General features: G+C 36.4%; 1 protein-coding gene across 2 annotated transcripts in view; it reads right to left on the bottom strand.

Moving 5' to 3' along the window:
* REDIC1 (regulator of DNA class I crossover intermediates 1) overlaps positions 1-25,931 on the bottom strand; it is a 99,505-nt gene extending 73,574 nt beyond the window's left edge. For both annotated transcript variants that reach the window (XM_077753546.1, XM_077753544.1), the window contains exon 1: positions 25,834-25,931. In XM_077753546.1, coding sequence (XP_077609672.1) covers positions 25,834-25,856 — 23 coding nt within the window. In that variant the 5' untranslated portion in view covers positions 25,857-25,931. The remainder of the gene's footprint in view (positions 1-25,833) is intronic.

Here is a 25,931-nt window from a genome sequence, read left to right as displayed (position 1 = left end):
ACCATAAGTCAGCCTTACAAGAAATATTAAATATTAAATATTTTCAAGGAAAAAGGAAAAAGTCAAACAAAGATAAAGAAAATAATGAAAGGAAAAAATTTCACTGGCAAAAGCAAATATATAGAAAAAACACTACATCAGTATAAAGCTAGTATGAAAGTCAAAAGACAAAAGCAATAAAATCAATTATATCTACAAATTAGGAGATACACAAAATAAAGCATCTAAAATATGAAAAATATATTTTAGAAATAAAATCTTTAAAAAAAACCTCTAAAATATATATAAAATGTGCAAAGGGCAATAAATGTGTTTTACAAATGTGTTCTAACTTAAGTCATATCCAAATCAATACAGACTGCTATATACAAAGGATATTATATATACACCTCATGGTAATGAGAAACTAGAAACCTCTATGAAATTCACAAAGAACAAAGATAAACAACACAAACACCCCTAGGGAAAATCAGCAAATCACAAGGGAAGAGAGCAAGAATAGAGAAGAACTACAAAAACAACCAAAAACAATGAATAAAAGGGCATAAGTTCACAACAACCGATAATTACTTTTTTAAGAATTTTTAAATGTTTATTTATCTTTGTGAGAGAGAAACAGAGCATGAGCAAGGGAGGGGCGGAGAGAGAGGAAAACACAGAATCCAAAGCAGGCTCCAGGCTCTGCACTGTCAGCACAGAGCCCCATGCGGGGCTCAAACTGATGAACCATGGGATCATGACCTGAGCTGAAGTCGGACATTCAACTGACTGAGCCACCCAGGCACCCCCTAATAATAACTTTAAATGTAAATGGAATAAGCTCTCTGTCAAAAGACATAGGCTGACTGTATGGATTTGCAAAAAAAAAAAGGAAACCTCTATACACTGCCTACAAAAAACCTTCAGAACTAAAGACACATATAGACTGAAAAAGAAGAGAAAGAAAAAGATATTTCATGCAAATGGAAGCAAGCAAACTAACAAACAAAAATCTGGGGCTATAACACTTAGACAAAATAGATTTTAAAAGACACAAAGAAGGGCATTACATGATGATATACAGATGAATCCAAAAACACAATATAACAATTGTAAGAATCTGTACACCCAACACAGGAACATCTGAATACATAAAGCAAATACTAACAGACACAAAGGGAAAAATTAACAGTAGTGAATTAATATAATAGTAGTGGATTTTAACACCCCACATCAATGGAAGATCACCCAGACAGAAAATCATTAAGGAAACAGTGAATCTGAACAACACATTAGATCACATGAACTTAACAGATATATATACAAACACATTTCAAAAACAGCAGACTATAATACTTTTCATAAATTTAAGTCTATTTATTTTGAGAGAGACAGATAGTGGGAATGGGGGAGAAGCAGACAGAGAGGGAGACACAGAATCCCAAGCAACTCTGCACTGTTACCTCTGAGATCAATGAGGGAATTAAATCCACAAAACCGTGAGATCATGACCTGTGCCAAAACCAAGAGTCAGTCACTTAACCAACCGAGCCACCCAAGTACCCCTACATTCTGTTCAAGTGCACAGAGAATGTTCCCCAGACAGGGTGCATGTTAGGCCACAACACCAGTCTCAGTAAGTTTTAAAAGGCTGAAATCATATCAAGCATCTTTCCTGATCACAGCAGTATGAAATAAGAAAAAAACCTGGAAAAAACACAAGTATGTAGAGGCTAACTATCATGCTACTAAACAACCAATGGGTCAATGAAGAAATCAAAGAAAAAAAAACAAAAAATCTCTGGAAACAAATGAAAATGCAAACATAACAGTTCAAATTCTATGGGGCACAGAAAAATCAGTTCTAAAAGGGAATTTTATACCAATACAGGTCTACCTCAAGAAACAAGAAAAATCTCAAATAAATAATATAACCTTATACATAAAGGAAGAAAAGAGAACAAAGCCCAAAGTTAGAAAAGAATAATAAAGCTTAAAATGGAAATAAATAAAATAGTATAAAAAAGGGGGGAATCAATGAACTAAGAGTTGGTTCTTTGAAAAGTTAAAAATTTTAAAAACCGTAAACTTAGATTCAAAAAGAAAAATATAGAAAGGGGCTCAAAAAAATTAAACCAGAAATGAGGCAACTGATACCACAGAAATTCACAGGACTGTAGGGGACCACTACAAAAGTTATATGGCAACAAATTAAAAAACTAGAAGTAATAAGTAAATTCCTAGAAACATACAACAATCTTTCAAGATTGACCAGAAAGAGAGGGAGGGGGCAAGATGGTGGAAAAGTAGGAAACTTCCTACACTGCACTTGCCCCCATATCTCGCACGAGAAGTCCTGAAGCCATAGGAACCCTTAAAGAATCCAGGGGTTTGGGAGGAAAAGGAGACAGAGTCCATTAAGAAAACCTTGTAACGTGAGTGGAACTGGGGAAGATAAAATCGGGCCGGGACCAGAGACACAGAGAGACGGGGGTGATTCCCCTCTGCGGGGAGTTTAGAGGGGAAAGAGAGTGGCCAAAACTGCTCAAGACATGGTCCCTGTCGCTGGGGAACAGAAAAAACCCCGCCTAGGACACAGAGGGACCCGGTTTCCTGCTCTCCAGCTGACCCTAGGCCGGCGCACTTGTCCCAGGCTATCCCCGGGACAAACAACTCCCTACGCGCCAGCTCCACCTGGAGGGGCGGCTCGACGACTGTGCCTTTGTGGTCCTGGCTCAGCTGGATCCCTAGAGGGGAGGCGAAGGGCTTAAAACTGGGAGATCTGCCCACAAGTTCGTGTTTCGGGTGACAAGACCCAGAGGGACCTGGTTGCCCGCTCTCCAGCTGACCCTGGGCAGGACGCACTCGTCCCAGGAGACCCCCAGATGAAACTGCTCCTCGCTCGCCACCGGACCTGGAGGAGACGGGAGCAGCGGCTTCTGGCTCAGTCCCCAGGGGGATGGCAAGAGGCTTGGAATTGCCCTGAGGGGATCGCCTGTGAGTTTGTGTCTAAGGAAATTTCAGTGGGGCGCAGGGACTGAGATCTGGAAAAGAGGCCTGGTCTGGGATATAGAGCACAGCCCACCTTGGCTGCGCCCCCGGCACAGGGAGTTTACACACCCAAAAAAGTGAGTTGCAGCACTTGGTTCAAGAAGGGACTGGAGCGCCTCAGCTCTTCTCCCCACAACCGCCAAGGCAGGACTCCCCCCTGACGCATTTGATCAAACCACGCCCATCCCTGCTAGAGGGCTGCCTTCTTCCTTTTTTTTTTTTTTTTTTTTTTTTACTGGAGCACTGCCCTGATTAATTCTGGTCACTGGCTTGCTTAAACAGTCACATTGAATCCATTCTCTAGATGTAAATTCAACACCTACCTACCTTTTCATCTCTTTCTCTCTGAAGTAATCTGACTATAGTTTCTCTGGATAACACCATCGTCATTTCTCTCAGCTCTTCAACCACTCTTTCGCTCCTTGAAAAAAGCCTGGACAGCAACATGCAGAAGAATGAAACTAGATCATCTTTCTCACACCATACACAAANTAGAAATAAATAAAAAACATTAAAAAAAATAAATAAAAAAATAAAAAATTAAAAAAAAAAAAAGATTAAACAGGAAGAAACGAATTCTGAACAAACCGTTATTGGTAATGAAATCAAGTCAGTAATCAAAAAACTCAACAAAAGGCCAGGACAAGGTGGCTTTCCAGGTGAATTCTACTAAATAAGAGTTAATACCTATCCTTCTCAAACTATTCCAAAACATAGAGGAAGGAATGCCTCCAAACTTATTTTATGAGGCAAGGATTACCTTGGCACCACAACACAACAAAAATAAAATGAAAAAAATACATTAAAAGGATCATTCACCAAGATCAACTGCATTTTATCTCAGGGCTGCACAGATAGTTCAATATGCACATATCAACATGATACAGCATATTAACACAATGAAATATAAAAATCAGTGATCATCTCAACAGAGGCAGAGAAAACATTTGACAAAATTCAATCTCCTTTCATTATGAAAAGTCACAGCAAAGTGGGTCTACAGGAAACATACCTCAACATAATAAAGGCCATATATGACAAACCCATAGCTAACAACATAGTCAATGGTAAAAATCTAAAACCTATTCTCTAAAATGAAGAAAAAGACAAGGATATCCACTCTCGCCACTTTTATTTGACACAATATTGCAAGTCCTGGCTGTGATGTTCAGACATAAAAAAAGACATCCAATTTGTTAAGGAAGAAATCAAAAATTACTATTTGTAGATGACATGATACCTAACACAGAAAATTCTAAAGGCACCACCAGAAACTATCAGAATTAATGAATGAATTCAGTAAAGTTGCAGGATTAAAATTAACATGCAGAAACCTGTTGTGTTTCTATATGCTAATAGTGAAGTAGCAAAAAAGAAATTAACAATTTCATTTATAATTGTATCAAAGAGAATATAATACCTAGGAATAAATTTAACCAAAGAGGTAAAAGACCTATACTCTGAAAACTTTTAAGACTTTGATGAAAGAAATTGAAGAGGACACAAATAAATGGAAAAATACTCTGTTCGTGGATTGGAAAAATCTTATTGTAAAAATGTCCTTACTACCCAAACCAATCAACAGACTCAATGCATACTCTACCAAAATATCAATTATATTTTTCAGAGAACTAAAACCAATAATTGTAAAATTTGTATAGGGCTACAAAAGACACTGAATAGCCAAAAAGCAATGTTGAGAAAGAAGAACAAAGCTGAAGGCTTCACAATCCCAGGTTTCAAAGTATACTACAAAGCTATGGTAATCAAGACAATAAGGTATTGATATAAAAATAGATCACCAAAAACAAAGAGTCCAGAAATAAACCCACAATACTATAGTCAACTAATCTATGACAAGGGACGCAAAAATATACATTAGAAAAGACAGTCTTTGGGGTGCCTGGGTGGCTCAGTCGGTTATGCGTCTGACTTCGGCTCAGGTCATGATCACACGGTTCATGGGTTTGAGCCTCGCGCTGGTTTCTGCTGACAGCTAGCTCATAGCCTGGAGACCTGGAGCCTGCTTCAGATTCTGTGTCTCCCTCTCTCTCTGACCCTCCCCTGCTCATGCTGTCTCTCTCTCTCTCTCTCTCAGAAATAAATAAAACATTAAAAAAAAAAAAAAAGACAGTCTTTTCAATAAATAGTACTGGGAAAACCAGACAGCTACATGCAAAAAAACAAAACAAAAGAAACTGGACCACTTTCTTATAACATACACAAAAATAAACTCAAAATTAATTATTGACAGAGATGTAAAACCTGAAACCATAAAACTCCTAGAAGAAAACATGGGCCGTAAACTCTTGAACATCGACCTTAGCAGTATTTTTTTGCATCTGTCTTCTTAGAAATGGAAACAAAACCAAAAATGAACAACTTGGACTACCATCACACTAAGAAGCTTTTGCACAGTGAAATATACCATCAACAAAGCAAAACAGCAACCCTGTTAATGGGAGAAATATTTGCAATATCCAATAAGGGGTTCATATCCAAAATGTATAAAGAACTCATATAACACCAAAAAAAAAAAAAAAAAGAAAGAAAGAATCCAATCAAAACATGAGCAGAGGACATGAAAAGATATTTTACCAAAGAAGACATACAGATGCCCAAAAGATACATGAAAAGATACTTAAAATCAATAATCATCAGGGAAATGCAAGTCAAAACCACAATAAGATATCACCTTACACCAGACATAATAGCTAATTTCAAAAATACACAAAAAACATGGTTGGTGAGGATGTGGAGACAAGGGAACCATCAGGCACTGCTGGTGAGCATGTAAATTAGTGCAACAACCATAGAAAACAGTATGGAGTTCCTCAAAAAATTAAAACTGAAAAAAAAACTATATGATCCAGTAATTCTACTATGTGAATTCGGGCATTCACATAAAGAAAATAAGAACACTGACTCAAAAAGAGATATACACTCCTATGTTTATTCCAGCATTATTTACAACTACCAAGATATGAAAACAACCTTGGGGTTCCACAGTAGAGAATGGATTAAAAAAAGATACAGTGTATATATATACACACACACACACACACACACACACTTGAATATTACTCAAGCATAAAAAACGAAATCTTGCCATTTACAACAACATGGTTAGCCTAGAGAGTATTATGCTAAGCTAAATAGTCATAGAAAAGCAAATACCATTTAATTTCACTTATATCTGAAATCTTAAACAAATGAACAAACAATATCAACAGAAAGAAAACAGAAACAAACTTCTAAATACGTACGACTGGTAACTGCCAGAAGGACAGGGGATGGAAATATAGACAAAATACGTGAAGAGGATTAACAAGTACAAATATCCAGTTATAAAATAAATAAGACATGGGAATGAAAAGCATAGGATAATATAGTCAATACTATAATAACTTTGTATGGTAATAGACAGTAACTACATTTAAAATGGTGAGCATTTCATAACCTATATAATTGCCAAATCACTATGTTGCATACCTGAAACTAATACTGTATGTCAACTAAACTTCAATAACATTTTTTTAAATAAGTGAAATAACTATCTATTTTTTAACTCAGAGAGCTCATTATTTTAACTTATACTACACATTATTTTAACTTATACTATACAGAAGCCAAAATAGAGAGTGAAAAAACATGAAGAATCAGAGGAATATATGCCAAACAAATGAACATGATAAAATCCGAAAGAGGTCTTCATGAAATGGAGATAATTGAGTTGAATGATAGAGAGTTCAAAATAATGGTCATAACAATGCTCACTGAGGTCAACAGAGAAACACATAAGCAAAGCATGACCTGAGCAGAAATAGAGTCGGACCCCTAACTGACTGAGCCACATAGGCATCCTAATCAATAATTACTTATATATAAATAGTCTCATTTTCTAATCAAAAGATATAGAGTGGCTGATTAGATTTTTTAAATGCCCCAACTATATGTTGCCTGCAAAAGACACACCTCAGCTTTAAGGACATGCATGGACTGAAAGTAAGCAAATGCAAGTTGAAACCAAAAGAAAGCTGGGATAGCATATCTATATGAAACAAAAGAGACTCTAAGCCAAAAACTACAAGAGACAAAGAAGATAATTACATAATGATAAAACGGTCAACTGATCTCAAAAATAAAATAACTGTAAACATATATGCCCCCAACATTGAAATCCCTAAATATATAAAGCAAATATAAACAGAGCTGAAGCAAGAAACAGCAATGTGATGATAGTAGGAGACTTAAATACCCCACATTCAACAATAGATTGATCATTATGATATTCTGATATATCATTAAAAATATCCTTGGTCTTCATCCCCAATCCTGGCACAGAACTCCTAAAACCCTTAGATTCTTAAGTAATGAGAGAAAGAAACAAAAAGAGAAAAGGAAAAAAAAAAGGTGTCTTTTGTTATGTTCATGAAGTGGCTTTTCGAACACATCTGAGGATGGGGACTAGGTGCCAGGAGAAACAACAATGTGATTAGAAGGTTGGAACTTTCATTCCTACCCCCTGACCTTCTGAGCGGGGAGAGTAACTGGAGGTAGAATCACTAATAGCTGATGATTTAGTCAATCACACCTGCATAATAAAGCCTCCATAAAAACCCAAAAGGACTGGGTTTGGAGAGCTTTCAGGTTGATAAACACATGGACATGGAGATTTGGGAGAGTGGCACTCTTGCCCAGAGCATGGAAATTCCATGTTCTTGCTCCATATCTTGCCCTACGTATTTCTTCTATCTGGCTACTCCTGAAATATACCTACCTACCTACCTATTTATAATGTTTTAATCCATTTCCGAGAGAGAGAGGGAGAGACACACACACACACACACACACACACACACACACACACACACACACACACACACACACACACACAGCGTGATCAGGGGAGGGTCAGAGAGAGAAGGAGACACAGAATCTGAAACCCGGCTCCAGGCTCTGAGCTAGCTGTCAGCACACAGCCCGATGTGGGGCTCGAACCCACCTGAGCCGAAGTCGGATGCTTAACCGATTGAGCCACCCAGGCGCCCCTAAAATATATCCTTTTAAAATAAACCTGTAATTAACTAGGTAAAATGTTTCTCTGAGTTCAGTGAGCTCCTCTAACAAGTTAATTGAACCCAAGAAAGGCCTTAATGGAATCTACGATCTATACCTCGTTGGTCAGAAGCACAGGTGACAACCAAGACTTGCTGTTGGTGACTGAAGTAGGGGACAGGAACAGTTTTGTAGAATCCTTAACCTGTGGAATTTAACATTATCTCCAACTAGATACTCTCAAAATTGAGTTTAATCATATGACACCAGTTGTAGGACACCACACTAGTGCTGGAGAATTATTTGGTGTGAAGGGGGAAAAAGTTACATCAAAATTAGAATCAGATATAAAATCAAAAAGAAAATATTGGTCTTAAACTATACGTTAGACAAAATAGGCTTAACTGGCAGAATATGTTACAAACATTCAATCCAGCAGCAACAAAATACACAGCACATATAGATCATTCTCCAAGACAGATCATATGTTAATCCATAAAATAAATCCTAAATTTAATAAGACTGAAATCATATCAAGGACACCTTCCAACAACAATGACAAAAAAACTAGAAATCACTTACAAAAACAAATCTGGAAAATATATATTTGTGTGAAGATTAAACAACATCCTCCTGAATAACCTACAGATCAAAGAACAAATTAAAAGGTAAATGAAAATATATCTTGAGACAAATGACAATGCAAACACAACACATAAAAACTTATGGGATACAGCAAAAGCAGTTCTAAGTAGCAATCAATGCCTATATTAAGAAAAAGAGAAAGATTTCAAATAAACAACCAAACTTTATATCTCAAGGAACCTAAAAAACAAACTACAACAAATAAAAGACAAAAAACAAAAACAAGGCCAAAGTTAGAAGGCAAGAGCACATAAAGTGAAAATAAATGAAATAGATACTAATAAGACAATCAAGAAGAACTATGAAAATAGGAGTTTTTTGGAAAAGATAAAATAAACCATTAGCTACATTTATCAAGGAAAAGGCATGACTCGAATGAAATGAAAAATGAAAAAAAAAGACATTACAACTGACTTACAAATAAAAAGCATGAGATTATTATGAATATTATAGACCACAAACTAGACAACCTAGAAGAAATGGATAATTTCTTAAAACACACAATCTACCAGAACTGAATCATGAAAAAATAGAAATTCTGAACAGACTAATACTAAAAAGATTGATTCAGTATTCAAAAACCACCCAACAGAGAACAAAGATTAGATGGCTTTCATAGTGAATTCTACCAAGCATTCAAAAAATAACTAGTATCAATCCTTCTAAGCTCTTCCAAAACTAGAAAGGGAGAGAACACTTCCAAACTCATTTTACCAGACCAGTATAACACTAATACAAAAATCAGACAAGGACACTACAAGGAAAGAAAATTACAGGCCAATAAACCTGTTGGACATGAATGCAAAAATCTTCAACATAATTATTAGTAAACCAAATTTAACATAATGACAAAAAGATCCTTCAGCATGATCAAGCTGATTTATTGCAGGGATGTAATAATGGCTCACCATATGCAAATCAATGTGATAAACCACATTAATAAAATGAAACTTAAAAATCATACGATCATGTCAATAGTACAGAAAGCATTTGACAAATTCAACCTATTTTCATCATATAAACTCCCAAAAAAGTGAGCACATGCCTAAAAAAGAGAGAATATGCCTAACAAAGGCCATAAATGGCAAGACCACAGCTAATCTCACATTCAGTAGTGAAACACTGAAACCTTTTCTTCTATCATCAGAAACAAGATGCCACTGCCACCACTTTCATTCAATATAGTAAGGAATTCCTAGCCAGAGCAATCAAGAAAGAAAAAGAAATAAAGGAAATCCAAAATGAAAAAGAACAAGTACAACTGAATTATTTGCAGATAACATGATACAGACAGAAAGTGCTAGAGACTGTACCAAAAAAACTGTTAGAATTCAGTAAAGTTGCAGGAAATAATATCAATGTACAAAAATCAGCTATATATTAAAAAGAGACCTATAGAGAATTAAGAGAATAATCCCACTTACAATAGCAGAAAAAAAAATACTTAGAATAAATTTAACCAAGGAGATGAAACATCTGTATGCTGAAAACTATAATACACTGATGAAAGAAATTATACACAAATAATGGTGAGATGTTTCATGCTCATGGATTGGAATAATCAATACTGATAAAATGACCATATATTTAAAACAATCTACAGATTCAATGCAATCTGTGTCAAAATTCCAATGGAATATTTCACAGAAATAAAACAAACAATCCTAAAATGTGTATGGAATCATAAAAGACTCCAAATAGCCAAGCCAATTTTAGGGGGGTTGGGAGAAACCCATACCTGGGGACATCACACTTGATTTCAAACTATACAGATCTTCCTTGACTTACAATGGGGCTAAATTCTGACAAATCCATTGTAAATTGAAAATACTGTAGTTAAAAATGCATTTAATACACATAATCAAATTTCACAGCTTAGCCTAGCCTACCTGAAACATGCTCAGAACACTTTTTATTAGCCTACCGTTGGGGAAAAAAACCTAACACAAAGCCTGTTTTATAATAAAGTGTTGAATATCTCACGTAATTTATTATATGCTATACTGAACGTAAACAACAAAATGATTGTATGGGTACAGAATGATAGTTAAGTGTATCACTCTTCTCCATCTGAATGCATAGCTGACTGGGGGCTACAAAACACTGTCACTGCCCAGAGTTCTGAAAGAGTATGATAGTGCAAATCAGTAGCCCAGGAAAAAATCAAAAATCAAAATTCAAAGTATGGTTTCTACTGAATGCACACTGCTTTTGCATCACTGTAAGGTCAAAAANCTGAGCAAAAGTCAGATGCTCAACCGACTAAGCCACCCAGGCACCCCTATGAGGTCAAAAAATTCTTAAGGCAAATCATCATCAGTCAGGGACAATCTACATTACAAACCTGTAGTAATCAAACAGTATGGTCTTTGCATAAATGTAAATACATATACTGAGACCCCAGGAAAAAATAGCCTAGTATGCACGTACGGTCAATCAATTTATGACAAAACTGCCAAAAACTATAATGGTGAAAGGACAGTCTTTAATAAATTTTTGGGGAAACCGCACAGCCACAGGTAAATGAATGAAACTGGACCCCTATCTTATACCATACACAAAAATCCACTCAAAATTAAGTAAAAACTTGAACACCAGACCTGAAAACATAAAAGTGTTAGAAGGAAACACAGGGCGTTAACTGACAATGGTCTTGGCCATAATTCTTTTAGATTAACCCAAAAACAAAGACAACAAAAGGAAAAATAAATAGGTAGGACTCCATCAAACTAAAAAGCTTCCGCACAGCAAAAGAAATCATCAACAAAATGAAAAGGCAACCTAAGGAATGGGAGTAAATGTTTACAAACATTATGTCTGATAAAGGGTAAATATACACAGTATGTAAGGAACTCATATTACTCAAAAACACCCAAAACAAAAACAAACAACCCATTTACAAATGAGGCAAAAAGGCAGCCCTTCCTGCCTGCCTTAATAAAAACTTTGGCACCAAAGGAAAAAGGAGAGAGAGGGAGGCAAAGATGTTCTGGGGAAGATGGCAAGGTAGAAAGACCCTAAGCTCACTTCATCCCACAGATACAACTAGATAACACCCATATCAGTGTAAATAACCAAGAAAGTGACCCCATGACTGGCAGAACAGACTGTATCTCCACAGCTAAATGTAGAAAGGAGGCAACAGTGAAGACGGTAGGAAGGGCAGAGATGCAGTCCAGAGCTAAAAGGACCCGTGGGACTGTGTGTAGGAGAGAGGGACGGCTGCCCACAAGAAGAGGGGAGAGGACCCTGAGCCAGGCATCTCAGGCATGGGGGACTCACACAGGGAAGACAAATCTCCACAATATTTGGCTTTGAAAACCAGAGGAGCATAATTTCATGAGTTCTTACAATCAGAGGGGCTTAACATCTGGAACAACAAAATGATTTGGCTTGGCTCTGGGATACCAGGAGGACAAGAGGAAACGGAGTCCCCACCCTTAGAGACACAGCACAGCAAACAGCATAATGGTAGCAGTTTGGGGAAAAAAAATGCCTGGAGAGATTTGTTTACTAAAATCAGAGTATGTGATGGAGGGGTGGGGATCGTTAGATTTCTCCGGGAACAATATATCTGGCAGGTACCATTCTTCTCTCCGACGCTGCAGCCTAGACCCTAGGACAGCTGCAGGAAGCAGCACAGTGCCACCACTACCTAACAGCATACCGGCCCCTGCATTCTCCTGTGGAACTGCCCCCTCCAATACACCTTTGGCTAGATCCATCCAAAGTGGTGCCACAAGCCTGGCAGTGGGCAAGCAGCCCTAGCAGGGGCCAATCCCACTCAAAAGTGACTCCTGTTCCAGGGAGAGGGAAAGGTAACCACACACACCAGTCAGACTGTGGCCCCAGCAGTAGGCTGCGGCAGGCATCTGGCCTGACAGCAGGACCGATCACCAAAATAAAAGCTTCTCAGGTAACAACACAGGGAAAGTACCTTGCAGTTCAGTCCTACTGCATCTCTGGCAAAGGCCTATCTATGCAACTCAAGCCCAAGAAAGCCCCAGACAGGCCCACTAACACAGGGACCTAACCCTGTCCACAAGAGGCAAAGGGAGCCATTGCGAATGACTGGACTGAAGGAAACACTGGCTCAGCAACAGCAGCAGGGCACATGTGTGGTGTACTCACTCACTCACACACACACACACACACACACCCTTGAAGCACCAGGTTCTGCTAAACAGGGGACGCTGTACTGCAGGGCACTACAGAACCACTTCTTCATAAGGCTACTACTTTCAAGAGCAGAAGATGTAGCTTCCTAATAAAGAAAACAGACACAAAGAATCAGACAAAATGAGGAAACAGAGGACTATGTCCCAAATGAAAGAACAGGACAAACTCATAAGAAAGCTAAGTGAAAGAGAAAATATACCTGATAGAGAATTTAGAATAGTCATAAAGATACTCACTGGGCTTGAGAAGAGTGGAGGACCTCAGTGAGACACTTAACAAAGAGACAGAAAACATAAAAAAGAACCAATCAGAGATGAAGAGTCAGTAACTAAAACTTAAAAATACACAAAAAGAATAAATGGTAGACAAGAGGAAATAGAAGAACAGATCAGCAAGTGGGAGGACAGAGTAATTAATGGACAGCAATCAAGCTGAACAAAAGAGAGGAAACAACAATAAAAATTAAAATAGACTTAAGGAACTTAGCAACACTGTCAAGTATAGTAACATTTTCATTACAAAGATACCAGAAAGAAAAGAGGGAGAAAAGAGGCCAGAGAATTTATTTCAAGAAATGATAGTTGAAAACTTTCTGAATTTAGGGAACAAAACAAATCCAGATCCAGGAGGCACAGAGAATCTTCAACAAAATCAACCCAAGGAAGTCCAACTAAGACACACAGTAATTAAAATGGCAAAAAAAAAANAAAAAAAGAAAAAAAAAAAAAAAAAAAAAAAAGTAGTGACATAGAATTTTTAAAGAAGAGAAAACAGTTGCATACAAGGAAAATCCCATGAGATTATCAACTATTTTCACCAGAAACTCCACATGCCTGAAGGAAGTAGCATGCATGATATATTCAAATTGTTGAAGGAAAAAATCTTCAGTCAAGAATATTCTATCCAGCAAGACTATCATCCAGAATAGAGGGAGAAATAAAAAGTTTCCCAGAAAAACAAGTTAAAGAATTCATGACCACTAAACCAGACCTATGAGAAATGTTAAAGGAGATTCTTTCAGTGAAAAGACCATGAGTAGGACTAGGAAAAGTAGAAAACACAAAAGTAGTAAAATTAAGCCTATCTATAAAAACCAGTCAAGGAGTTCACAAAATAAAAGGATGTAAAGTAAGACACCAAGTACCTAAAATGTGAGGGGGAGAAGAGTAAAGAATGGGTTTAAGCTTAAGTGACCATCAACTTAATATAGACTGCAATATAAAGAGTATGCCATATAGAAATCTAACAGTAATCATAAATCGAAAACCAGAAGTAGATACTACTAAAGCAAAACCTAAAGCAAATGGAACCCAAAGATATCACTAAAGAAAGCCAGCACACTGTGAGAAAAGAGAGCAAAAAAGGAATAGAAAAGAACTATAAAAACAACAATAAAACAAGTAACAAAATGGCAGCAAGTGCATACCTATCAATAATTACTTTGAGTGTAATACATTAAATGCTCCAATCAAAAGACGGAGGATGACAAAATGATTTAAAAAGCAAGACACATTTATATGCTGCCTATAAGAGACTCTGAAATGAGTCTTAGGTCTGAAATGACCTAAAGACACATGTAGATTGAAAGTGAAGGGACTGAGAAGGATTTATCATCCAAATGGAAGGAACAACAAAACCGGGTTAGCAGTACTTACATCAGAAAAAAAGAGATTTAAAAATTATACTATAACAAGACACAAAGAAGGACACTATATAATCATAAAGAGAACAATTCATGAAGACAGTATAACAACTGTAAATATTTATGCACCCAATGTGGAAGCACCTAGATACATAAAGCAGTTAATAACAAACACAAAGGAAATAAGTGATCATGATACAATAAAGGTAAGGGATTTTAACACCCCACTTACATCAATGGACAGATCATCCAAACAGAAAATCAACATGGAAACCACGGCTTTGAATGACACACTGGACCAGATGGATCTAACAGATGTACTCAGAACACTGCCTCCAAAAACAGCAGAATGCACATTCTTTCCAAGTGCACTTAGAATATTCTCCAGAAGAGAGCACATATTAGGCCACATACAAGTCTCAACAAATTCAAAAAAATGAAGCCAATCCATGCATCTTTTTTTGACTATAACACTACGAAACTAGAATCAAACACAAGAAAAACAGTGGAGAGAATACAAATTCATGGAAGTTAAATAGCACACTACTAAACAATGGGTCAACCAGGAAATCAAAGAAGAAATCCAAAAATACACGGAGACAATTAAATGAAAACACAATAGTCCAATATCTTGAGATACAGCAAAAGCTGTTCTATGAGACAAGTTTATCGCAATATAGGCCTACCTCANAAAAAAAAAAAAAAAAAAAAAAAAAAAAAAAAAAAAAAAAAAAAAAAAAAAAAAAAAAAAAAGTAATGAAACCAGGAGTTGCTTCTTAGAAAAGATCAAAAAAATTGATAAACCTTTAGTCAGACTCATCAAAAAAAATTTTTTAAAAAAAGAGAAGACTCAAAATCAGAAAAGAGAAATAAACACCAACACCACATAAATGTGAAGATCTAGGAAAACTAGGGTGGCTCAATCAGTTAACAACTGACACTTGGTTTGGCTCAGGTCACAATCTGATGGTTGGTGAGTTCAAGCCCCACATTGGGCTACACACTATGATAGTGTGGAACCTGCTTGGGATTTCTCTCTCTCTCTCTCTCTTTCTCTCCCCCTATCTCTTGGCTCCTCCTGTGTGCTGTCTCTAAATGATAAAACTTTAAAAATATATATGAAGGCTAATATTTTGATACATGCCAACAAATTGGACAACCTAGACAAAATGGGTATATTTCTAGAAACATATAATCTCTCAAAACTGAATCAGGAACAAACAGAAAATTTGAACAGACTACTTACCAACAATGAAATTAAATCAGTAATCAAAAATTCCAACAGACACAGTCCAGGACTAGATGGCTTCACAGGTCAATTCTACCAAACATTTAAAGAAGAGTTAATACCTATTCTTTTCAAACTATTCCAAAAAAATAGAAGAGGAAGGAAAGCTTTCAAATCCGTTATTTGACTCCAACATTACCCTGTACCAAAATCAGATAAACACACTACCGAAAAAAGGGACCTAAAGGCCAGTATCTCTGATGAACATAACTGCAAAAATCCTCAATGAAATATTAGCAAACTGAATCCAACACTATACTAAAGCAAAGCAAACAAGACAAACAAAAAACCAATCAAGTAAGATTTATTCCTGGGATGCAAGGGTGGTTCAATATTCACAAACCAATCAATGTGATAAATCACATCAATAAGTGAAAGGATAAAAATCATAAGGTCATTTCAACAGATGCAGAAAAAACATTGGACAAACTACAACATCCATTCAGTACAAAAACCCTCAACAAAGTAGGTTTAGAGGGAACATACCTCAACATATAAAGGTCGTATATAAAAAGCACACAGCTAACGTACTTCAATGGTGAAAAACAGAGCATTTCCCCTAAAGTCAGGAACAAGACAAGGATGTCCACTATCACTGCTTTCATTCAACCTAATACCGGAAGTCCTAGCCAGTAATAATTTGTCAATTATACCTCAATAAAGCTAGGAAAAAAAACTAACAGAACAAAGGGAGAATACAGCCCCTAAATAAAGGGGGAACTAAAATTTTATAGTTGACAAAAAAGTGTACATAATTAAAACAGCTTGCCNATATGTTTGCACATATAGGTGGATTAGGAGGAAGTTAACGGGGGACGATGCAGGAGAAGAAGGGGAAAAATAGTTGGGGAGAGGGAGGGAGGCAAACCATGAGACTCTTGAATGTTGAGAACTGAGGGCTGATGGGGGTGGGAGATAAGGGAAGGGGGGATCATGGGCATGGGGGAGGGCACTCGTGGGGATGAGCACTGGGTGTTATATGGAAACCAACTTGACAACAAACTATTTAAGAAAAAAAAACAGCTTGCCAGATATAAACTATGAATCCTAAGAAGTCATTTGCTGCTTTGACAACTGCAATATTATGTAGCTAACTACTATAATTATATTTTAAATAGTTTCCTGGATTTTATCCAAATGTTCTCCAATACATTTCACCACACTGGTACACAATAAGCCCAGCTCTGATTATCATTTAGGGACACGACTTCCATAGTCTGTCCCCAGCTCAGATTTCAAACATGTTTCCGTTCTACTTCATGTATTCCAACACCCAACCAAATTAAAATACACAATTTTCTCCTCCGTATGGACACTTCTCTCATTACATATATTTTTTTTCCCTACTACACTTTTGTATTCAAAACTTTCAAAACCTTTAAGGCCCTAATCATATGCAAGTTTCTTCATGAAATTTATATGTATTTTATTTAAAAATTATTTTAAGAGTTTCTCTAGTTTTTGCCTTCAATTTTAAATTACCAAGTTATTAGAAGTGGGGAAGTGAAAATGAGACTCATCTTTTTAATAGTAATTACTACTTTATTCAGGAAAATAGATTTTTAAAGAAAGATCTCGTAATCATCTCTTTCAATAAAAGGATGAACAATATTAGTTGCCTTTATAGCTACATACTAAAAGAAATCCAGTAGTGAGTCATAACATGTTCACAGAACACTCTACAAGTTACCAATTCTGGGAAGCAGGAATATAGATATTTGTTACATTACTCTTTGTAAGAAAGAATAAAGTAAAATGGAGAGGTGCAAAAAGATTAAGGGAGGGAAAGAAGGTAAGATAGGAGAGGAAGGGAAGGTGGAAAAAAGATAAGGGGGAGAGAAGAGAGACACAGAACACACAAAGAAATAAAAGCATGCTTTTATCATCTGTATCCTGCCCCCTGCTATTCCTTCTGGTAAGAAAAGATTTAAAGGAAAAGGCTAAAGAAATGCTTCCTTAAAAAAAAAAAAAAAGAAAAGAAAAGAAACAATAAGGTTGACAAAGAAAGAAAAAAAAACACTAACACATTTTACATGGGAGGATGTAGGAGATACTGAAACTACATTATGAATTAAATACTATGGGTGTCATATGTCTTGTCAGTATTGAATTGCTTTTGTTTCTTTTGTTTTGCTTTTTAGTTTGCTGCTTAGTTTATTTTTTAGTGGCATGGTGCCATGCAAAAGAAACTGTTTCCAGATAAGATCTTATATTAAGTGTGATTAAAAGTGGAAAATGTAAATAAAATAAACAGAGCAGTAACCAGCAAATGAAAAACAATAGTTTATGGCTTGTGTTACATTGATACTAATTTAATCTAAAACATCATAATCCAACATTGTTAGCTAGCAAACTTATTAAGATTCAGGACAGTAAGTAGCCTAGAAAAAGTACTTACATTGGCTTTCCACAAAACTAAAACAGGTCTACCTGATGTGTTAGGAATAGTAATGATATATGTTAGAACATTACGGCTTTTACACAGATTTTTTTCTTATAATACAAGAAAAGAGTTTTGAGATGTATGAGTTATAAAAGGTAAGGTATTAAAAAAATTGTCAAATCAATAAGGCAGAACTCTAATACCTAAAATACACAGCCTAATTTAAATAAGTTCTTGCAGACTGAATTTTTATAGTACTTTCACAAAGAAAACATTGTTTCATGGTTACAGGCTGTAATGATAAACATGAGCAGCCACCTCCTGAGTCACATAGTGGAAGAAATTTTGGCAAGCGAACAATATCCCAATTTAAATGTATTTCAGTCTACCCACAATTAAATCATAAAAATTTTATTTTCAATAATTTTAATTCACTAAAGCCTCTGAAGTTGAAGTTTTTCCACTCTATGCAATAAAGATTTATTTATTTTGAATAAAGATGTTTCTGAACAAAATGTCACCAAAATTTAGAGGACTTGTTGTTTACAAAAATGTTCAAAACAATGTAGGACACATATTGACTTACAAAGTCATTCAAAAACTCAAATGTTTATGAAATTCAATTAATGAAAGGCAGCAAAGACAGAAAGCTTATAATGACATGCCAAAGTATATTTTCAACATTAGTACTGTCTTAGAAACAGTGTAATTCAGTTATACTAATTGTGCATATATAAAATTGTTCAAAATTCCAACAACTGCAGCTTCTGTTTGGTAAAATATCAAGCTTCTTTCGATGTATCTGTGACATATATGTAAACCACAATCAGTCCAAGTGTATCTTGGTCACACAGGTTATAATATTTAATAAGAACCCTATTTCACACATGATGCTATATAACCCATCAGATGTGTATTCATATTAGCACTGCAGATAAAATTTTATCTTCAATGTTCTGCAGTTACATGCGTCCAATTATTTGCCACTATAACCTCCTTAAAATAACTACTAAATCTGAAAGGAAATCCTTATGCTTCTTCAGATTTGTTTATTCGGATTATTATGTGTTTGATTACATAAATATGAGAGATGCTAGATGTTGGCAAAAATTTTGTGCCCAACTCATAAGGGTTCATCATCAACTCAATTTAAAAACAAAATAAAAGTATTTAATTTATTATTAAGCATTAATTTTCCTTTATTTGAGTTCCTTGCTCTAAAAATATTACAAAATCAATACCAAACAATATTTTTTTAATGTTTTACTTATTTCTGAGAGAGAGAGTAGGGGAGGGTCAGAGAGAGAGGGAGACACAGAATCAGAAACAGGCTTCAGGCTCTGAGCTGTCAGCACAGAGCCCGACGCAGGGCTCAAACTCACAGACCATGAGATCATGACCTGAGCCAAAGTCAGACACTTAACCGACTGAGCCACCCAGGTGCCCCATCAAACAATATTTTTTAAGAAGTTTACAAAAACCATTGCACCAACAGCATTCCTATTACTCTTTATATGCTCTTTGACAGGACTGATTAGCCTTGTACTTCTCTTACACCTAACGTTAGCGTGCAATAGCACAACCAGCTGCTACAAGTGGCCAGCAGGGACAGAAGCATTTAATACTGTCGCGACACCAAACAGCAAGTTAATTGTCACTAGCTGCACATGTCGCAGCACATGTTATCAGCCAGTGCCCTCCACACTATCTTTAAAAAGAGAGGTTATTTTTCAACTTGGGAAGTGTCTTTCCTGGGTTATCATTGTGTATCTTTAAATTTAACCACCTATTAAAGTGAGAACTCTTTTCAAGGCACACGTGACTCATGCACTAATTCAGACCATGGCAGAAGTTAAAAAAATAGACCATTCCTTGAATCTATCTGGGCTCATTTCAATGAAACAATAATGGTAGTTTTTTTAGTTAAAAAACAAAACCTCCAAGAGAATGCTACACTGGACATGCCACTAGGACACAATATAAATCATGACTCTGCCGGGCAATGGAAATGACAGTCACTGTGCATTTAAGTATTATCCCCCTTTAACAGATAAATAAAAAGTTGCTCAGAGACTAATTTACTATAAAGAGAGTTTATTGTAAAGCTAATTAAGTTTCAGGTCCCTTAACATAAAGATGCCCCTTCCAAGCCCTGTATCTAATTGTGTAGTCAGGATTTTGCATTATTTTTCCATACAGAAGGTTCCTCACAACTTGGGTCTGCCCTTGTATAGAGAGGCCTAATACTTAACCCAAATTCACATGGCCCATGAAATGTACAAAGTGGGTTAGGGTTGGTGTTGATCTGGAGAATATATAGTGATACCAGAAAATGGAAAAATAGTATTAACTTTTTCCCCCCAGCAGAATCCTAACCAGGATCACTATCTGAGTTTTTCCCCCACTACATTCCAAACTACAAAACACTAATACCACAGTCATAAAAATACCATTTTGATTATGTTACTTCCAAATTTGCATGAGTCGGTAATCAGCTAACAGATCAAATTTCAACTTCTCAGTCTGGCTTTCAACCTCACCATCAAGCAGACACATATACACATTTTAAAATATTTAAATATTATAATTTTATCTCCAACTACTTATGTAATGTTTATTTGCTTCATTGCTTTCTCCATCTAAACTTGTTTCTGACTGTCAAAGCTTCAGCTAAAACTATATTATACTACTGTTCAGATATCTATTTTTTAAATCAGGTATTTTGGCCCCTTATCTTAAAAATTTTCAAACTTAAAGGCAGGTCATATCCCCACCCCCATAAAATATAAATCTCTCAGAAAACAATTAAATTTTGTTACTTTGCACACCCACTTGGCACAATGCTTGGTACACAGAACTCAACAGATATTCTGCACATTCTAGACCTACATTTACAAATGCAAACCTCTCCCTCACGTAAATTTAAACAGGGTTTTATCTATGTCCCTCTTATGACACTGGTTGCATTACTGAATCTAAGTTACAAATATAAATTTCCCTAGGGGCACCTGGGTGGCTCAGTCAGTTAAATGTCTCATTCTTGATTTTGGCTGAGGTCATGATCTCACAGTTGGTGGGACTGAGCCCTGCGTCAGGTTCTGTGCTGACAGTGCAGAGCTTGCTTGGGAGTCTCTCTCTCCCCCTTCCTCCTGCTCACTTTCACTCCCTCTCAAATTTAACAAACATTTTAAAAAATGTTTTAATAAATAAACTTCCCCTAATCAAAAATACTTTTTCTTTATACTTCATATATACTGCTATATAGTCCATCTATAGTCAAACTCATTCTAAAAAGCATGCTGTGGCCCAAAGACTGGTTACATCTTAATATTCTCCTTCTTCTCCCATCTTCCTAACACCTTGATGTCTAAGGGGCTATGAATTTCGTGAAACAAGTCACTGATGAATAAACTGGAAAACAGAATCACTTCTAAATTTAAAAATATCAGTAGTTATACCTGTCCTGTCTCAAATTTACACCTCAATCTGACTAGGAAAATATAGGCTCTTAGTGGTGACTTATAAAATGTACAAAACAAGAGAGTTGTAGGTCAATGATTTCTACACAAGTAAAAAAAAAAATTTTAATTGGCAAGACAGACAAATGACTGATCTTTTAACTCTGTCAAGAAAGAACATAGGGGTGGGGGGCATTTTAAAATAAAAAAATACTAATATAATTTTGGAACAAAAGAACAGACCATTAATTTGAAAAACCTGACATTATCACTGATTAGCAAGTTTCAGACAGTTGACTGGGAATTGCGATCATAGACATGAAAATTACTTTCAGTTTAGACCAAATCTCTACCCCAAAATGAGACTGTTTGAAATGAAATGTTATATCTTGCAAAAATGTCCACAAACCAGAACACTAAAGCGAAACCAAGTAATTTTAGTAATTTTAAAAAGGAAAATAAGGGGCACCTGGGTGACTCGGTTAAGTGTCTGACTCTTGATCTCAGCTCAGGTCATGATCTCACAGTTTCATGATATCGAATACTTCATCAGGCTCTGCGTTGACAGTGAGGGAGCCTGCTTGAGATTCTCTCTCTCCCTCCTTTCTCTCTGCTTCTCATCCTACTCTCTCTCTCTCAAAAATAAATAATAAACTTTTTTTAAAAAGGAAAACAAGGGAATCTTACTTCTTCCATAGCGACCAGCTCTTTCCCTTTTTTATTTCACATAAAAAAGCATTTTATGTATGACCAGTAGAGTCCCTAAACAGAAGAGTAGCAAAAAAATCAAATGCCAAGTTTGCTTTATGCCAAGAAAACCTGTAAAGACCTTTGCAATCATAAGATTTTGCTGTGAAATGATTCTGCAATTAAACTTAACATATATCAGGTTCCTATAATATACAAGAATACTCTGCTTCTATTTTGTGTATACTATCAGATTGCTATGAAAAAAACATAAACGTGGTATAGCCTGCTTCTTTAATTCCCTTAACAAAAATGTGTAAAGCTCCTTCCTGTTTTCCTGTGTTAATGCAGACCCACCCTGTCTAATGAATAATCTTTTCAATTTCTTTAATACCTCCGCTCTCAACCCATCTCTTCTAAGCCTTGCTAAAAACTAGGTCTCTAATTTGATCAATTATTTATCTCACCTACTTTTCAACTTTTAAGAATCTGTGCTTCACTGCTTCTCTGTGATGCCTGTTCTCTGCAATATTACTACCCTTCAAGGCTTAATGTAATTTTGTTTCTCCCTGTTCTCTAAGTATCCACAGCCCTTTGTGTGTGCCACTTTTACAATACTCACATCCCTACACAGCATAGCATAGTGGTTAAGCACTTTGTTCTCAAATCCTAACTGCCACTGATTAGCTGGGTGACCTTGGGCAGGTCACTTAATGTTTAACAGTATATAAATTTTCCCATCAGTAAAATGGGGATAATATTTGTATATACCTCATTAGGTTCTTGTTAAGAGCAAATGAGCTAATATCTAAAAAGCACTGAGAACAGTGCTTATTTTAGGGCACCTGGGGGGCTCAATCAGTTGGGCATCTGGCTCTTGGTTTCAACTAGGGTCAGGATATCAAGTTCTTGGGATTCACCCCTGGGTCTTCACAATATAAGCTCAGAGCCTACTTAGGATTCTCTCCCCCTCTCTCTTCTCCTCCCCTGCTCGCTTGCTCTCTCAAAATAAATAAATAACCTTAAAAAAAAAAAAGACAGTGCTTGTTTTAATATTAAGTACTATTTAACTATTCTTTTCAGTATAATAGTCATTTACCTAATTCCATTTTCATCATTCTACCACTGATTATTTTTGTGGCTCAAAATTACCTCCTTTTCTTTTCTGAACTTCCCTCTCCCACATAGGGCTTAACAATGCCCTAAGCAGGTAGGCATGTGAAAACTCTATTTGTTTAATTAATGTTGAATGCTCTTTGGGAGCAGTTCTAATGGAGTTTTGTTAAGTGTTCTCCAATCATTTCATTTATCTATGTCATAAGTTCTTAACAATTCTCAAAATTTTCAACCAAAAACAATTCTAGTAACAGAAGGTAATAAACAAGTACTCCAGGATGGACTGGGGTATGGACTAAAATGTCTATTCTATAATAGCTCTAATTAAGCTAGTAGTGGTTACTGAGTACTATCTTGGATTCTGAGATCCCTCAGGCCTCATGATCATAATACCATGATCAACTAATCTTGTCCACCTTTGTCTACTCTGATAGTAGAAAGTAGAGATACTCATTGTTTCATTACCAATATGGGATTTGACCTAAGGAGCCCATTTGCCCAAGAAAATTATCTAAAATTGCACGTTATTTTAATATTGCAAGAGTTTTGCACTTTACTCCATAATGTATCCATGGTTGTTTAAATTTAAAAATATATTTTCAGGGCATCTAGGTAGCTCAGTCAGTTAAGCATCTGATTCTTGATTTCAGCTCAGATCTCACAGTTGGTAAGTTCAAGTCCTGAGTCAGGCTCTGTGTTGACAGCATGGGGCCTGCTTGGGATTCTCTCTCTCTCTCCCTTCTCTGCTCCTCCCCTGCTCATGGGCGGGTTTGCTCTCTCGCAAAATAAATAAATAAAACTTAAAAAAATTAACATATATATATCTTTTTTTCTCTCTAATCCCTGATTAAGCTGATGTTCCAGGAAGATATGTAATATTTTTTCTGTGGTTTTTTAAAGCCCCAGTGGTACCTAAGACCTCCAGGCACAGCACTACCTCATTTTGAGAAACACTACTATTTTCCTGTAGTATTTTGCTTTTGTGTCCTCCTAATAGAAACTAAAATATTGTTCCTTGAATAGCCAGAAGTTTTAAATATATGGCAAAATGGCACCTACATTGTAACAGTTCATCTCATTTATTATTCACATTTTAAAAAATTTCAAATTCAAAAACATCAAATTAAATAAAATGGGAGCTCGGTCATCCTCATCAGGGAAACATGCTATAGTTAAGGTATGGCTTCGTTTTGTGACACAATGTTATATTGGTGTACTAGGCTATTAGTTGTACTAGTCGCTTCCAATTTTTTTGGTCACTATAAATGACCATTTTTAATAAAAACTGTTATATAGAAATTTTAAAAAATCAAATTATAATCATATATCAACTAAATCTTGTGAAACCTGTAAGTGAATTTTCAGCTTTCTCCCAACTGCAAGTGTGATGCTAGAACACCAGCCAGAAATAATTCAGATAAATTTCTAAAATACAATGCTAACATATTCAACAGGATAAATGCTCCTTCTAAAATTACCGGGCATAGTTACAATACTTGAACACAAAAGCTGTCTTTCTCCTTACGAAATTCCTTAGAATGTAAATATGTTACATTCTAACCACATCACCTGGGTCTGTGACAAAAAACTGTATTCAATAGCTTGGTGTTTCAATCAAAACAATTCTTCTCATGAAGGAATTTCATCAAGTGAAGTTACAGGCCCACATTATTTCCATCCTAGTGGACTTTAGGTCAATAGTAATGAACACGTTATATAAAAATAATTATCAACCCACCACGCTTTATATGATTAAAGCTACAAACAAAATAAATCGCAAATTCTCTTGTAAGTTACTGCAATTAAAAACTGTTCGCTTTAGCTCGCTTTAAAAAACAAACTAAATATCCCATGGATACTGCCACCCCACTCGCCACCGATGGACTCAAGGGCAGCAGGAATGGTCTTTTCCACAATACGTTCCAAGTTCAAGCAAAAAATATATACAGTCCGAGAAGAAACAAAACAAAACACCCCTTCCAATTGCGAGGGGAGGGGCAGGAGCGGGAAGAAGGCAGAAGAAGGCTCAGGGGGTGAGAAGCCTCGTTAGAAAAGGAAAACGTGAGACACCGGGGAGGGAGAGCAGAGAACCTCACCCACTGTGGGCCTCACACGTGAAGCCTTTGAAGAGCCAGGCAAGGGAAGCCGACTGGCTTTTGGTTTAAGAACAGAGACAGGCTGGCTAGGGTCTCCCTTCCCCGCTACCGATGAAATGACCCACTCTTACAAGTTCTCTCCAGCTGAAACTATGCCCGCCCCTCCACGGCCTAGGCAAAGGGCGCCATTATGGGAATGAACGTCCAGGGACTCAAGGTCTACGGTCTCACGCTCCAGCAACACAACTCACCGGGATCCCCCGACCCAGTTCATCTCCCAGAAAGGTCTGAGGCCCCAAAGGCTGCAGCTCAGGCGTCTGGGTTCCGTGCCGAGCCACAGCTGCTTCGA

Source organism: Crocuta crocuta, unplaced genomic scaffold, assembly GCF_008692635.1.
Source record: "Crocuta crocuta isolate KB4526 unplaced genomic scaffold, BGI_CrCroc_1.0 scaffold30, whole genome shotgun sequence".
NCBI lineage: Eukaryota > Metazoa > Chordata > Mammalia > Carnivora > Hyaenidae > Crocuta > Crocuta crocuta.
Note: the sequence above shows the minus strand (reverse complement) of the source record. Positions and strands in the feature narration are given on the sequence as shown.